General features: G+C 37.6%; 1 protein-coding gene across 2 annotated transcripts in view; it reads right to left on the bottom strand.

Annotated features, from left to right (window-relative positions):
* The window catches only part of LOC118816652 (striatin-like), a 63,708-nt gene that overhangs the window by 17,153 nt on the left and 28,797 nt on the right, over positions 1–17,758 (bottom strand). For both annotated transcript variants that reach the window (XM_036583150.1, XM_036583148.1), the window contains exons 3-7: positions 10,968–11,041; positions 7,845–7,923; positions 2,661–2,822; positions 1,486–1,621; positions 1,066–1,219 (exon numbers count right to left, since the gene is read on the bottom strand). In XM_036583150.1, coding sequence (XP_036439043.1) covers positions 1,066–1,219; positions 1,486–1,621; positions 2,661–2,822; positions 7,845–7,923; positions 10,968–11,041 — 605 coding nt within the window. The remainder of the gene's footprint in view (positions 1–1,065; positions 1,220–1,485; positions 1,622–2,660; positions 2,823–7,844; positions 7,924–10,967; positions 11,042–17,758) is intronic.

Consider the following 17,758-nt stretch of genomic DNA (forward strand, 5'->3'; position numbering starts at 1 on the left):
ATAACTAAAGGTTCAATGAGATGAATGAAGCTTATTTCTTGGATCAATGACAGTCAAATACAGACAAATAAAAATATCTTTTTTTATATACGATATAAGGATTACCCCTAATATGACATACTGCCACACTGGGGTACTTCTTCCTTTTTTGCTGGTCAGTTATGATGTGACAGAAAATTTGATTTATCACTTTATCATTTGTATCCTTATTATTAAACTCAAGACTTATTCTATAACTGATATAAAACTAATATGTGCACACGGTCATATGCAAACGTTTTGCCGTCCCTGTCTGTTCTAAGTGAAAATAAATCAGCACATCCTCATACGGAGAACAAACTTTTACATTTAATGTATAATTACTGCTTATTTGCTAAATTTAACATAATAAAAAAAAAAACCCAAACTTAAAATGTTGTCTATATATGTCTTTTTTCAACATGTTAAACTTGTGCACCAAGACTTGTAGAAAAATGCCATATTTAAGTTGGCAGAGGAGATTTTCACTGATTTTCCCTTAGAAAATCAACAAAATGCATTGTTTGGCCAGGGGTGTTCAAACCTCTACATATGACTACATAGGCCCTAAGCATTTGAGAGATTAACAGCAGGACTGGGTACCGACAGAATTATTTTCATATTACTGATGAAATTCCACTGTGTTTAATACCAAATTTCAATATCGATGTAGTCAGTCTTATCAGTGTCAGCGAACCAATAAGGATTTTTGGTAATATAAGACAGTTTCTAAAAAGTATTGTTCAGTAATAAGTATTAAAGTCAAGGCATTGATATTGACATTTGTATCAAAAAATTCTGAAGACAACCAGCCCAGATTTCAAATTTTTAACCTGTATTCTAACATTAACAAAAATAGCTATAAAAATGAGTATTTACATGTTTAATATACTAACAATTCAGTACTTTAAGGAACTAAGAGGTATAAAACGAGGTATGAAGGTATTATTTTGAACAGAATAGCTTAGGCTTTTTGACAAAATGGATAATCTGTCATATTATATTGTATCTCCTTGTGCATAAACATGGCTGTTCTGAGTTTCTTACCCCAGTCTGTGCCATCCCCTGCGCTCCTGGACTCAGGCGAGGTGTCCATGTCCTCAGGGTTGGACAGGAAGTCGAAGCCCTTCAGAGCGTCCTCTGTGTCGGGGTCGTCGCTTGCATGTGCAGGAGAAAAGGACGAAGGCTTCTTCCTCACAATCTGCACAAGAACAAAAAGGTGTTGGACTGAATAGAAGTGTGGACCCGCATGTGGACCATTGGGACATAAAGGGTCAAAAGTAATGCCTTAACATGATTCAGCTGCAGGTAATCATAGGTATGGATACAAATATCTCTTGTACACAAGCCAGACATCCCAAGATGCACTGCAAGCACTCCAATGGCCAATATGCAACCAGCTGGTTTTGTAGAATAATACAGTTATAAATAAACTGTCTGACCTTCTGAAATATGCTGTGAGCTCACCGTTCTAGAATCGATGATGGACTTTTCTTTCCCTTCACTGTCCTCTTCATCGTCTTCATCGCTAAATTCAGCTGCGGCGCTCTCAATAAATTTAAACACCTCCAGCACTGTGCTCGAGTCAGACAGCTCCACTTTCCTATAGTATTCATGCAGTCATAGAAAGAAAGTCATAAAGAAAAGAAAGAAAATATTCCATTAAGGTCATAAATGTGCCCAGGGCTGCTGACAGTGTCATTCATTTGCTGAGAGTTTTTATTACTGCTAGAGCTTTAATTAAGACGCTGATTTCAGTTAGTTTTTGCTATAATTTTGAATAATAGTGGGTAATTATTACCAGGGCTGCACAATACTTTTATGCAAATAAACCTTCTAATCAATCAGAAAATTGATTGTGTGCTGTGAGCAAATTCAGACATTCCTTGATTCAGCAAACTGAAATAATTTCAGTCAAATTAAAACAGTTCAATCAATAACTTGTGTGTCTTTGACCATACTACTGAGCTATTACTATAGTTGTAGGCATACTGTAATCAAATTGAATTATAGTGCAACACAATCTAATTATCATGTTTAGTCCATGTCATACAGCTCTGACTATTATTGTCCATATCAGGGCCTGACCAATATACAGTCATATGCGAGAGCAACACCCCAATTAATCTGCATATCTTGTTGATTTTCTAAGTGAAAATAAATTAACTGTACAGAGAGGATGCATAACAAATGAGTTACAAATGGCAATTTGTAATGCAGTGTCTATTTTTTTGCTTATGAGTTTAACATATTGGAAAAAATAAAACCTAAAATATTTATTTTATAAGATTTCCCGCCCCCCAAGAGATTAAATTCAGCAAATAAACAGTTTTTTCTATTAAAATACGCACAAATGTGTTCTCTGTAGAGTATGTGTTCACTTATTTTCACATCTTGCTGAAAAAGCAACAGTTGTTGGGGATGAAGGTAACACGTTATGACAAAAAAATCGTGGTGTTTTCTGTATTTAAATATTCGTTCACAAAATCAACCTTAACAATCATATTTATCTTCCATAATTTACCAAAATTGTGTTACTTCTGTTAAGTCTGTACCTTATTACTACAGATTTAGTTAACTACTGCGCTTTGTCACTGACTGAGTCATTTATTTCTCATTCTAGCTGACTGCTTCTGACTCACCCTGCTGTGTTGGCTCCCTTGGGTGCAGTGTCTGTCCCATTAAGCAGCGGCTCCTGACTGGACCGGTCACATGAGCCGTCACCTGCCAAGCCCAACAGGGCCTTCACTCTCTGAGACTTAACATCCAGAATGGTGTCTGTATAGCCCACCTCCTGCAGGTACCTGAACAGACAGACAGAGGGTGCTGTGTGAGAGAAAAAGAAAGTCTGTTCCATTCGCTGCAATATCTCTACCAGTCTCCAAACCTTCATAATTATAGCGGGGGAAATAAGTATTCAGTTTTTTGTTTAATGTTTTTTTTATTAAACATATCTCCAATGCAGCTATTCACATGAAATTTAGACAGATATTGGTATTAACTCAATGAAACCACACAGCTAAAGAAATCGTAACAAAAAAAAGTAATGTGCAATGAAGTTAAATGAGAAAAGAAAAAGAACATGCTAATTGAAACATATTTAATACTTGAAGGAGAAGTCTTTGTTTGCAATGACCGCTTCAAAATGCTTCCTTTACAAAGAAACTAATCTCTCACAGAGTTCAGGCGGGATTTTAGCCCATTCTTCTACACAGTCTTTAAATCTTGAAGATTCTTCAGGGCCACTAGTGAGTCTTGATCCTCAGTTCCTTCTAGAAATTGTCTACTGGATTTAAGTCTGGTGATTGACTCTCCCATTCCAACATCTTTATTTTCTTCCAACCAACTGAGAGTCTCTTTTGCAGTATGTTTTGGATCGTTGTCCTGCTGGAAGGTCCAGGCGCATTTAATCCTCATAGTCCTGGTGGATGGCACCAGATTCTTCTCATTATTTTCCATGTACGTGGCTACATTTATCTTCCTTTCGACAATGTGGACACTGGTACCATGAGAAGAGAAAGGAATACCATGATGCTGCTACCTGTGAACTGTAGGTATGGTATTTTTAGATACCAAACGTGCCACATCAGTCATTTCTACCGACTGTGCGCTCCCTCATCAGTAAAGATCCCGGTGCCTTTTACCTTCTATAAAGAGAGCAGTAGATATAACCTCAGATTATATTAATCATGTGCGAATTAACATGTTGGTAAAAATGCTCTCATATTTTGTGGAAAGAGTTCTCTGTGGCTAAAATCAAGCCAATATGTAACATTATTGTCTACCTCACATATACCCCTCAGAACCTGTAAAAAGTTCTGAAAAAAGTGATTTTATGCTGTGAAGTTGACTGTTTTCTGAGAATTCCCAAGTTAATGGTAATTGTGATAAACAAAACAACGGCTTAATTAAATGTTTGGATGTTCTCTACTCTTTTGAAGTAAAACCAGTATGTAAGTCAAGCAGCCATGCCCATCTCTGTCATTTATACCGAGATTCATCCCATGCGAATCAGTCACAAACATTACAGATGTCTTGTGGCAAACTGGCATTACCCACCACTCCATGGAAAACTAATCCTGCCCAAACAGAGCTTATGGTTGCTTAGCCCCCCGTCACATAAATCACTAGCAACATCCGTGACCTCTAGTATTAACATATCAAAGACACACAGATAGAGCTGATCGATTAATGGTTTTGTGTTGAAACAGCAATTTGAAAGGGTGCAATTTTCGAATCGCAAGAGCTACAATTTTAAAGGATTATTATAGAAAGCTGAATTTTTCATGACTTCATTTGATGTCATATATAAACATACAGTCCACTCCCCTAAATAAGCTGCAAGAAACATTTTGAATTTATTGCTTTATTAATATCACATATTTATATATATGCACCCATTCAACCTACAATGGTTTAGCCCCGCCCATTCATGTTATAAGGAGCGTTTTGGCTTTTTGAATGAGGCACAATATAGTACAGTCAATCAGAACAGAGCTCATAAATATACCAGTCTTAAAGGCACAGTAACAAAAACAACCTGTTTAATTCTAAGAAATAAAGAGAGGTTGGAAAATGGTCATGTGAAAATGAATTACTGCTGTTCTTGGTACATAAACCCACTTTATGGTCAAAAGCAGATCTCAAGGGGTGGAAGAAAAATGTAAGACATGGGCCCTTTAATTACATCTTACATTACTCAATGTTGTAAGGAAATGTGCTGGTCTTCTTGGCAAAAATAAAACAAACAAAGAAACAAAAAAGGCCTGGAGCATTGTTTACAGAAAATGGTCTCATTTATATCGCACTATTGATTATAAAAAAAAAAATTGCAATTAAATATTTTCCCCAAATCGTTCAGCCCTACACACTGACAAATATTTGCATAAATCCACCCCAAATCTAAATCACACCATCTGTGAAGCTAGAAGGAAAGTTTTCCAGCTAGAGGTGTGATCTGAGTGCTCACTGTCCGTGTGTATCCAAGCTGCGAGAATGTGGGGGCGGATTACTTTAACAGTCACACTCACACACAGATCAATGAGCCTCCCACTGCCAGAGTTCCCCACTTAGCTGACGCCTGCAACGTTGCACTAAACCAAAGCTCTAAATGGCTAGAGGGAAAGACGTTACACATATTTGTGAATGAAAGGTTAAAGCTGTGTGTTAAGGACAGGGGGAGGACAGCACAGCCTGCGTCTTCTCATTAACACTGTGGCTCCGTGTCTGACGTGTGTATGTGAGGAACGCATGCAAGCTATGCTGACAGTGGAAAGAATGCAATGCAAAATGTCCAGGAGAGGGCACCGCTGAACCATACAGTAAATTTCAGGAGGTCTACAGTCACGATAGATGTGTTTGTTTATGCTGTCAGCACATACAGAATACTCTTCCATACAACTTTCTGCATAACTTCTGAAGGACAGCAGTTCTGATGTGCCCTTCGCAAATAACCAAGGTGAGAAAAAACAGCACTCAGTTAAGCCTGGAGCTGAATTAGTTTTTACTAGGGCTGTTTTGCGTAATTTGTGGGGTTTGACCAGCCAAATGATACAGAATAAATCAGTTATGTAATAATGTTTTCTAGAGCGTGATGTATTGATATATGCGTTGACCGATAACATTGGCTGATATTGTCAAAATACGGGTTTACTGGCAAATAGGAAAATACTGCTAAAAATTGGCCATAGTATCATTGATGAGAGGGTGAAAAAACCTCTCTCTTCCACTACATTATACAATACAAGTGATACTGCTAAATCTGAATACAAAATAGAATAATACAAAATGTAAAGTCTTCTTTCACAGTCACAGGGGTCTTATTTTGGATGTTCATGTCAGTGCCACATTCAATAACAATAAAAACACTGCATGTCTAAATCTACTAGCAGGTTTTGTTGTTTTATTAATAGGGTGTAAGAATACAACATATCATACTGCACTGTACTGTGCCCTATCATATTGTTAACATATAATGTGTCGTGGCCAAAGCTTTACATCGGAGCACCATATAGTACAGACCTTGTTATGTTCTTCTGTGCTGCCATGACACCAGTGTGAATAGATCAGGCAAAGCTGTTTCTCCCAAGTCTCAATTTTAGAACTTTTAAAAAGTTAAATGCTCTAATAAACTAAAAATGGAAACAAACATATTAACATAACATGTTCCAGCATTCCTTATTTTTGCTGTATCAAAAGACGCACTGAATCAAGACACCATCACATTGTATTTAACCAAACTATGAAACCTGTGAATTACATACCATGACATGGTCTGATGTACACTGGAACAGGACTACTTTACTGAGAGAACTCTGGATTTAACCAGTTACAGAAGAAGACCACAATTACGCCACAAATAGCCTAGTACTGACCGACTGTAAAACACTGAAGAATCATACTGGACTAAAATCACTCCACGATTATTACTGTCACACTTTTTAAAACCAACATGCTGCAGATTCAGACTGGATTTGAAACACTCCATAATTGTTCCAGTCAGGGGATCTGATCAGCAATAACTTAAATATTAGTGCCTTTTCAAGCAAAACTAATCCAGCCATCAAACAGGGAGGTGTTATTTTCGACAGTCATATTTCCCCTCCTCCTCTCTGGCTACCTCTTTCCTTTTACACAACAGTGAGGGGCCAGGAAACGGCTTCTGGTCAAGACGACCTGAACTGTACTACAGACACCAGGGTACGTCATGCTTGCTTACTGAAAAGGTCAGCGGAGCCTGCATTCACTCTGAGGTCTCAGGATTATTAAAAGTGGTCAGCCTGACACAATGACGGACCGCCTCACCACTTTACTGGAACAAGACACTGTTACTGGTTGAATACAGCTAGCTAGAGGGAGGTTCCACTGACCAGAACATGGGGGAGTAAGAATGTCGCAATAGTTCAGAATCACCTGACCACAACTGTTCGAGCTGACCAATATCATATTCCACAGTCATTTGATTTCACAATATGCTTATGTAGCAACAACAGAATGTGAATTAGGTGCAAAATTTGCTTTAGAGCTATGAAACTAACAAGCTACACCACACCAGTTACAATGCTGAAAATTATACCTCTAAAACCATCACATACTCGCCTCAAACCAGGCAGAGCTGTTACTAATCTTAGACACTGTATGACATACCACTATCTGCAAAAATGCACAAAAGTACAGACAAAATTCGTGCTTCAAGACATGATCTACTGTTTTAAGCTACACAATGCACTTTTGTCCATCATGTTTACATAAAAATTTGTTTCTTGTCCACAAAGCTGTTTTGGCTATAGTAAATATTCGGCATGTGTTGGTAAAAAAAAATTTTGAGTATAATTACCACATTTTTTATCACGGTTTATAACAATCATAAAAAAGCACCTATAATTTGGAGTTGAGAACCCTACCATGGAACACTAAGACCTTTACCAGGAGTGGTGAAGCTGCTCCAACATAAAATACAGCATGGAACAAAGTACTAGTACCTGTACTGTACCAACATTATATATATATATATATATATATATATATATATATATATTCTGCACATACAACAGTGCTTAACTTAGAAACCTTTAAAATGAAGCTTGTAACAGACATTCAGGTAACCCTTACCACCTTGTATGTTCCAGTCTGAATATCACTGGATTTGGAACAGAAATTTAAATTACTTAAGCTCAGTGTTCAGTATATACATTATACCTATTATACCACAACAGTGGCTTAAAATGAACAAATGAAGTCACAAAACGCTATTTGCATTTGTTTGCTATCAAATAGGCAGCTAAAACTTCATGAATGTGAAGGGACAGGGGGAGATTTGTACTCACTGTCTGAGCAGCTGCCGGCCTTGCTTCCAAGACAGCTGATTGTTAAGGGAGCCAGAAGTCTCCTTCTCATTCCCCTCATCTGTAAACAAAGAAGGACAAAAGTGGAGAGAGAGGGTTAGTTAGTGATGTGTATGTGAAAGTGAATCTATGAAAAAGATCAGTACAGCCAAGTTTCAGTAATCATGTATAAACAAGAGACAAGGACATAGTGGCCTTCAGGGAAACCAGTGGAGACATTTTATAAAAACATGTTTCTAAAATTCATGAGTTCATGTACAATAGTTGTGCAAGGTCCTTTTTCAACACCACAACATCCAATACTTCATCCTATAAACGAATCAAACTGCGTATGCTAACTGTACTTGGATGGGCAGAGAAGCTTATTAGCATATACAGAACATACAGGTATGATTCAGTTATATACAGCACTGTGCCAAAGTCAGAGACCACTTTTCATTTATTACATTTCCAGGCAAAACAGCCATTATGTACGAGCGCTTTATGTTTCCCAAAAGATATTTCTCAGGAGATCAGGAAAAAAAATCCATGTGTTTTTGTCCATCCTTTCACTGTGAGAAGACAACTCACTGCTATGAGTCTGAAAGGATGTGTAGCTGTCAAGAGGCCCTTACTGCAAAAAGAAGAACACCTACAATTCAAACAAAGGAGCTGCTAATATTCTCACAACACCAGACTGACCACAGAGTCCAGACCTCAACATCACTGAATGTGTTTGGGATTACTGGGATCATGAGAAGCAATGCAACCAACTTCTATGACTGAACTTTGGATGTGTGAAAAATATCCCTGCAGATCTCTTCGAAAAACTGAAAGCAAGTCTCCTGAAAAGGATGAAAGCCATAATAAAAGGTAACGAGTGAGACACACGAAATACTGAAACTGTGATATTACATTTAGCGGGCTAGGCTAATTTCCTGTTAAATACATATGTTTTCTTTTTTTGATTTGCAATACTGTACTACATGGCTGTTTTGACTGTAAAATGAACTAACAAAGGAGGTCTCTGACTTTTCCACAGTACTGCAATATTTCCCTATTGAGGAGAAGCATTGTTTTTACACAAAAAAACAAATGGTTCAGTGCTCTGTAGTGCTTTGAGTCACTCTAACAAATCACACAAGCAGTAACAATAACAGAGCACACTGCTGACAAACAGCTGTGGGAAAATACCATACTGTACCAAACCTGTACACTTAGATAAAAGATAAAAGACGATATGAGAGCCGCCATGTGTGGAGATGACAAAGCCCTGCTGCATCACAAGGCAACACACACACATACACACACACACACACACACACACACACACATAAATACACACACACACATACACACACACACACACACACACACACACATACACACACACATAAATACACACACACACACACACACACACACACACACACACACACACACACATACACACACACACACACACATAAATACACACACACACACACACACACACACACTTCATGCTGGCTCTCAATTAATGAGCCGAGCTCAGGGCGAGACTGATGGCCCTCTGAGGGCTTCTGCTGTTTTATGAGTGATGAAGAGCTGAGGTGCAGAAGTGTGTTCTTGTCTGTAGAGGTCAACAAAACATACTGTGACCAGGGGCACCCAAACTTTTGCAAACAACTGTATATGAACATTTATTAAGTCTTATTCAAAAGTGCATAAGCTGTCATAAAACTTTCCAGGTCTCAAGTGATTTATGAACGTTAAAGTAGCTTTATGTCAGCTGTCAAAAAAGGCTTATGTAGGCGTCATTTAGCCATACGAATGTCAGCCTTTAAGAGTGTTACAAAAAAGTTCGATATTATTCCAAATAACAATATGTGAGGTGTAAGATGTAGCATATTTTTTTGCATAGAGCTGGCCTCAAAGTTAGTCCACACTAATAATTCACATGATTAGTGATTTCATATCACCTGAATGGCATTTTTGCTAATCAATTATTTGAATTTTTAAAGGAATAATGTTCAAATATCCCAACAAGAAATCATTTATATTATCATGACTAAAAAGATGAAAATCTGCAATGTTTAACATTCGTTTATTATGTGTAGCTAGCATAAGAAATTTAACTTACTACCAGCTGACCTACGGAAAGGTTAACTCATAAAACACTTTTGTATTATGTTTTTGTTTGCAATATTTCCAAATGTAGTGGACATTTTGCTTAACAGGAGACGCAAAAACTGCTGCTAGTGCTCTGAAATTCTCAGTGGTTCTACATCATATGCCCAGTTTAAAAATTAAAAGATAATACATCATTTATATCGTCTTAAATCAAACACCACATGCTCTACTCCACAAGCTCTAGTACATGTTCAAGAAAACAAATATTAAGATGAATCTAGATATTAAAATATTCAAATAACCAAGTCAATAACTCCTGAAAAGTAGCAATCACAGCAACAGACCAACATACAACACTACAACTGTAGCACTTTGAATAATTTTCTATGATTTATTTCTGTCAAGAACACCAATTTACTTCTCAGTGTTGTTAGATGCTACACTATCAGATGACAGTACATAGCCTTAGTAATACCCTGGATGGCTGAAAATATCGTCCAATATTGACATACAAAACATCATAATGGTTAAAATAACAAAGATGTATGTATTCAAATGAAAGAAGATGAACTAAGAAAAATTAGAGGTAAATTTCAGAAACCAAAACTGCAGAGAATTCTAGGTAGCTCCATCCCAAGTGCTACAGTATTTACATTATTTATGACTTTGTAAGCTTCTGCTGTTTGAGTTAAAATAGTGTGTAAGCAAAACTATTAGATAATTATTTAAAACTACAAACTAGTATCTGTCAGTATTATCAGTTATTGGAATAATTTTTAGCCCCTTAATATTGGTATCGGTCACAAAATGTTCATATCAGTCGAGCCCTTACAGAGAAGAGCACTTCCTCTGAAATGTGCTTGCTTGAAAATACTTGGAGGAGATCAAGTTTTGGAAAGACATTAGGATCAAATGGAGCTATGGTTACCTTACCTATATAGCACTGTACACTACTTCACACAGGCCTACAGAAACGTAACCTACACTGTGCAAATAAGCTGAACTGAGACTTACCAGAGTCATAGCTCGGTGGCTTCATGTCACCTTGATTCAATTCTGTTCCATATTTTAACTTGTGGTACTTTGCCCTGAAAGAGAACAACAAAGCATGAATAAAAAAATGTGCATCAATTCTGTTTAAATCACATACTAAAAAAAAACAACAATAACCAAAAAAGCCTAAGGCCCCAGCATCAAATATTTATATCACCCACTTTCCATGACTGCAGAATTCAGGTCATGAGAAGCATGTTTTCAACATGTTTTCTGAACATTCAGGCCAAGGGATCAGACACAGCTTGAGGAACTTTGCTGCCATTAAACTCCATTAAATTCCATTCAAGTAAGGAACATTGTGCGTTCCAGTCGAGCCTGGCGTTTCTTTCCAAGGCCTTAAGACAAAAGAGCATGTTGCTAGGTAACCCAACACCTCTGTCATCATCTTTGGGGGGTTTTAACAAGGTCATAAGTAAAAACCCCCAAGTGCCTGCCCCCCTTGGATAGGTGGGCCAATCAAAAAAAAAAAGAAAAGAGAATGTCAGATTTAATCAGGCTCTCATGGCCATAATGAGAATTCACTCTATTTTGAGCTGCCACACTGACGTCAGCAGCATCAATGCCACTAATGTGTTCTGTATTTCTGAAGAGGATGCTCTCCTGAGGATGCATGGCAACCAGAAAAAAGAGGCTTGATTAGAAAAAAAACACATGAACACCAATAAATAAGAGACAAGTTTGTGCATGCCTACTAGTACTGTCTGAATTAGCACACAAGCTAATTCTCCACTGAGTTATGTGATTTTTCTTTAAACAAGTATTTTTTTTTTACAGCTCTTATTAGTCAAGCTTATCAAATATATTAAAAATAGCTCAATAAATAGATTGCACAATACACTCTTTATTAACTTAAATTGCAACATTGGCCTTTGCAATACTGAAATATCAGGAGGCTTTAACAAATCAAAAGTTCTCACTGCTTCCAGACAACTTTATGTGAAAGCGTTGATAAATCAAGACACATAATACAAAGAATGCAATCATATATGCACGTCAACCTTTAATCATTGCACATCAAGGGTTTGCATATTTATTTACGTACTGCAAATCATATAACAATCACAGTATGTAGTAATATAACATTAATATGAGTTCTGTCCATCCTGTTCAGGCCTAGTTTAATTGATAGTATTCCAATGACGTCACAGTCACACTGCCACCATTTTGGTAGGCAACTTCAAGTTCATTCAGCAGTGCTGTGGTAGTTTGTAATGAGATAAATCCATAACTGATCTAGCAAAGGTGGTAAAACAAGTTTTTTTTAAACACTTTTAAAAATGTTTAAAGCGTTTTAACCAATGCATTTGAGTGTACTGACTTCATTTCGTTTGATTTGTTGCTGTAGTGATAATAAACAAAAGCTAAAATCTAAATGCCTGCGATTTACCACTGTGTTATTATTTTCGCATCCCAAAACTCGTAGCACACTAAATAATATGAAAAAGTAGCGTTAGGAGTGCACTCATTAGTGTAGTACGTAAGGTACAGAAGAGTGTGGTTTGGGACGCAGCATTAACTCAGCCAGTGAGACGCGTACAAAAGCTCCATTGACTGATTACAGCTCTGCTGTGCTGCTCAATAGCTGCTTAGTAAATATCTCCAAGTGAAAGTTTACGGCATTTGTTGATTAAGAACGCATTTATTGAGGAAAACTGACACTTTCACTGAGATAAGCTGATGTTGGCTTGGTATTCGCCAATTTTTCAAACTTGTTCTACGTTTAAGGCACCTCAGCATAACTGCAGAACCATTTAAGGTGGAACAGAAAATTCAAATGAGAAACTGGTGAATGAGAAGCTGACTTGAGCTTAAAATATAGCTATGTACGAGTTTATTATTTCAGAGCTTTGGCAGTTTTGGTAGACACTTTTATTAATTACTATAAAATATCACACACTGGAATGTTCTGAACTGCGGAGAAATGCAGGTTTTACAGATCTAGTCCACCCATCTAGCTAACTGTACCCAAGTAGCGATATCTTTTCATCTTTTTTGTGGTCATTCTGGCCTATTTTGCTTGGTTTTTATCCACCTGTAGGATTGTAACTGCAGTAATGGTGATGAGACAAGCTCTATCAGAGCGCAGTTACTGCTTGCCTTCCAACATGACAACATGGTCTTCTTAAGGACATAATTGAACTGTGAATACTATGAATATCTGATTACAAAAAATCACTCTGAATGTAGCCCTCTACACTGATATACACTTCTTAAGTCACTGTTGTCAATAATAAACTACACCTTAGTCATCATTCAACTTATTTACAGTGTTAAGCAGGTATAAACAGGCTGGACAATACGGTTAAAAATGTAAACATATTTTTCAGTCTTTTGCCAACAGACAAAATGGGTAGGAATTGCTACAGACCTTGAAGCAATGAAACGATTGGGATATGTAAAGATTTGTGATATGCTAAGTATATGACATGCTGCAAAACATTTTGATTTATATCTATGAAGATAAATAAATAGAGATGGAAGAATCGGTCAGCTATGCATCAGTCAATGTTCAGCCCAAATATGTGATTGGGGAGTGGCTGATATCTTGCTAACTTAGCCAATCCTGAGAGCTGATTAGTGACGTAAAAGGTGGCGAACAGAAAGCCAACTTCAGCTTCATCACATCTATTTCATTAAGCAAAAACATTTTTAGGCTCCAGTTATTTCAACGGCAATGCTAGCCTGAGGCGCCAGAATGTAACTGCTGGACCATTTAAGGTGGAATGAAATTCGAACAAGAGGCTGGCAAAAAAGAAGCTGACTACTGCTTCACAGAGAGACGAAAGGTGTGATATGGGATGAGGAGGTTCCTCTGTTTCTGTTTGCTAACCCACAGCCTAACTAATGTTAGTTACATTACCTGCTTTATTTAAGGAGCACTGAAGAGAGGGGTGCATTTGCTTTGCTGCTGAGAATTGCTTATGCGCCTTTAAATGTGGCTTCCAGCCCTGCCCTTGATTGGTATCAGCTAGCAGCAGAATGTGCTAAAAGGCGAATGGCGATCAGCACTGGGCCTAAAAACACTGATCAATTCATCACTACAAACAAATATTCAAAACTGGCTTCACGTTTACATTTAACAAATGCTTATATGCAGAGGAATTTACAATGGTCAGTGAATGTAACACTAGTCTCTTCCAATAACTTGTACTGGTATGTTACAGTGGAGGTCCTGATTCTGACCTGAATGGCGTGATTGAACGTCATTCTCCCATTTAAAATTCATACTTGGGTGTCCATATGTTGATTCTATTTTTTAAGCCTGAAATGTCACAATATTACACTATATTCAGTTCTTCCAACCTTAAAAAGGTTTTAAATCCAGATATCCAAGCATTTTTTATGAATGGCAAAAATTAACATTCAGGAAATTCTACTATGCACATATATATATATATACACACACACACACACACACACACACACACACACACACACACACACATATACATACATATACATATATATATATATATATATATATATATATATATATATATATATATATATATATATACACATACATACATACATACATACATACACACACACACACACACACACACACACACACACACACATACACATACGCACACCACAATATAAATGATATTGCCTAGTTTTGGATCAAACAAACAGCAAAGTATTTGATTCATCATCCAGCCCAGGTATAAGTTGATTTTACTGAACATTACATCTTAGTTTAGTTACATCTTAATCACAGGTAGGTCAACCAAAGCTTGGACTGTATTTTTAAGGCCTGACTGAAACAGCAGGCTAAACCGTTTACAGAAAAAGTCAAGGGTCAAATCTGTTTGATTTTCCCGTATTTATTTGAATAGCCTTTTGAATGTATATGGTGTTTGGGTTCAGGTATTTTAAGCTAAGGTAAAATACCTTTTAAGGTATTTTTTAAGAGGTTTGGGAACGTATAGAAGGAATGTGACTCCCAGGATTTCCAACAGGCCTCAACTAGCATAAACTGTCCGTGTGAATGATAATAGGGAAGTGCCTTAGCCACAGACAGTAGCCACTCTTTGCTGTATCATGCAGTGAAAGAGAAAAGGCAGGAAGTCGTAAAGTTTGCTTTTTTTGTAGATCTGACTCATGGCTAAGGATGTGATGTCTGATGTCACCAGACTAAGCGACACCATTTGTTGCCATGGCAATCAGTGGGATCAAGGTCAAAGCAGAATCCCTTTAAAGACAGAACGGGCTCTTATCTGAGAAGGTACACACAAAAAAAAAGACATAGACGAGCACAAAGGGGGCAGCTCACTGTGGAAAGCATGTCTGATTCACAGCTGGGTTGTGAAACACAGCGCAGTAGAACAAGTTTGGCCAAGCCTAAAGTTAAAAAGAAACTAATATTAAAGCAGAAACATGCTAATGAGTCATAGTAGTTATGACAAAATGTTTATTTTTATTGTGACATTTTTCTATCCGTCCCCGGTCCCTCATGACAAATATGATGAACTGAAACTCCTTATACTGTCATATAGACTGTTTACACCTAGCATCAACCTAGCATGTTTTTGGTGATCGCATAGAAAAATGATATAAACACCCCCAGGATGCATTGTAGGCAGATTATGCTTAGATCACTCAAACTACATTCAGTCTAATCTCTAGTCAGTTCATAAGCTCCATGATATCAGGTTAAATTTCCCCACTTAAACCTTGTGGGCTGTAATTAAAATTTAAATCTTTCAGCCTTACTATACATTTACTAAACGTAACAATACATCAATACAAAACTGATTTAAGCTCCTTCTCTAAATGGATTCACTTGATTCAATCTGTTAGTACAAAACTGAATCATTACCAGGGCAAAGCTACCTTCCCCCAACCGCACTCCGGTCTCAGTTCTCTCAGTCTCTATTTGGACTCTCTATTCAGTCTCTAAAGCCAAATTGCCCACACTCAACTCCAAACTCCCTAGCAGTCTGGCCCAAAATATTCACCTTGCTCATGCACTGCCCTCCACACAGTTCTGAGAATTCCACTTCTACATCCTCTTAATCTCCATCACCTCCTGCATCTCAACTCTGACAAGGACGGAGCGAAACATCACTGATACGCACAATGACAACTAGCCTCCTTCACATGTTTATATAACAACTGGCAGTTTATTATCTGCCTCAGAGCTGAGTTAAAGCTTTATTTCCTCTGCTGTCCCTGGATGTTGCTGCTCATCATCACTGCTGTCATGCACAGACCAAATACAGTCTGCCTCATCAACTGTGAGCTGTACTCGGAAAGGGGCTGAGATCACTCATGGGTGGCGTTAATGGTTATTACAATATTGGTAATGCTGATAGCGCAGAAGACTTCAAAATACAAATGCGTCCTGACCAAACCTCAGATGAGTTTCCGTGGGTGCTTAGATGAATCAAGAAACTCATATGAACTAACAAATGTAAATAACTTTGTTTAGAATAATGCAGGTCAGTCTAACCACATCAAGGGTTCAGGACAGTATCATTATTAAATAACAAGGCAAAGGCACATTGTACTGTGTTGTTCAGGAATCAGCATCAAAGTCACAGTATCAGTCCCTGTACTATTTATTATTCAGGTAAAATTTAAGTGTGTATTAATAACATTAATGAACTTGCGCTGCTTGAATTGTGGAACTTTTTGGTACTGTTTAGCTCTATTTCCATCTCTTAATATTCCACCAAAGAGAACGTAGAAATCACAGTGAGAGAATATTTCGCTACAAACTGGCAGCTGATTCATGTCTGGACCCATCGGTTATGAACACGATAAAAGCTCTAATTTGCCTGTGTTCAACAAGCAGCTCCTCAAGCAGCCCGCTGCACATGCGCCGTGTGTCCCTTTGCAATTTTCTCCACTTTTCTAGCTCTCTCATTGGCTGTTGCTTGAATCACTCGTTCAGTAACACTGCTGATCATTTCACACTACAGGACTTGTGAATGTTTTGAACCATAAATATCAAACATGTCTGAAAATATTGGAAAGCCCCTCAATCACTCCAGAGCTTGATCAGAAGGCTGAAGAGGACTTGTTTTCCCTGATCATCCAGGTTTTCAGTTGCTTCTAAACGAGCTACCAACCTGGGAAATCCCTTAAAAGTGGGAGGCTTTGATGGAAGGGCCAAATCAGGATTAAATTTGGGCTAAAAATCATGTAGTGTCTTTAGTTAAAAGAAAATACAGAAAGTGGAGACTCCAGTGCAGGGTCATGCAGGACCCAAAAAGTAAAAATATGGAAGCACAGTACAATCATGGCAGAAGAAGCTGAAAGCTCAGTGTGGTGATAACTGATAATAAAAATACTACAACATACAGCAGGTCTTTCTGTTTTTTGGCTCATTTTATTTTAATTTAGTAAAAACAAAAACCTACAAAATTATATCATCAGGTTTTTAAAAATCAAATGTTTTCTACAGCAGTAGGTTTGCTGTAAGGATGAGAGAGGCACGCCAGTGACATCCTTTCTTGCTTTAGGGGGCCATGGTATTAAATTGAGGAAAGTTGACTCATGTCATGTTGTTGCCATGGAAACACTGCATTCAGACCCATATATTACATGTATATACTCCACATACTCTTCCATATGATGAAAAATCCTGTATCTCTAGAAAACAGCCATGTCTAAATATGAAACTACACTGGCTATATTTTCTGCATCCCATAAAAAATTCCAGGAGCATGACTGTTTCTGCTTCTGACATGATTTTGACTCATATCAGCGCTGTTTGGGCTGCAGCAATAATAAACCTC

Source organism: Colossoma macropomum, unplaced genomic scaffold, assembly GCF_904425465.1.
Source record: "Colossoma macropomum unplaced genomic scaffold, Colossoma_macropomum, whole genome shotgun sequence".
Taxonomy (NCBI): domain Eukaryota; kingdom Metazoa; phylum Chordata; class Actinopteri; order Characiformes; family Serrasalmidae; genus Colossoma; species Colossoma macropomum.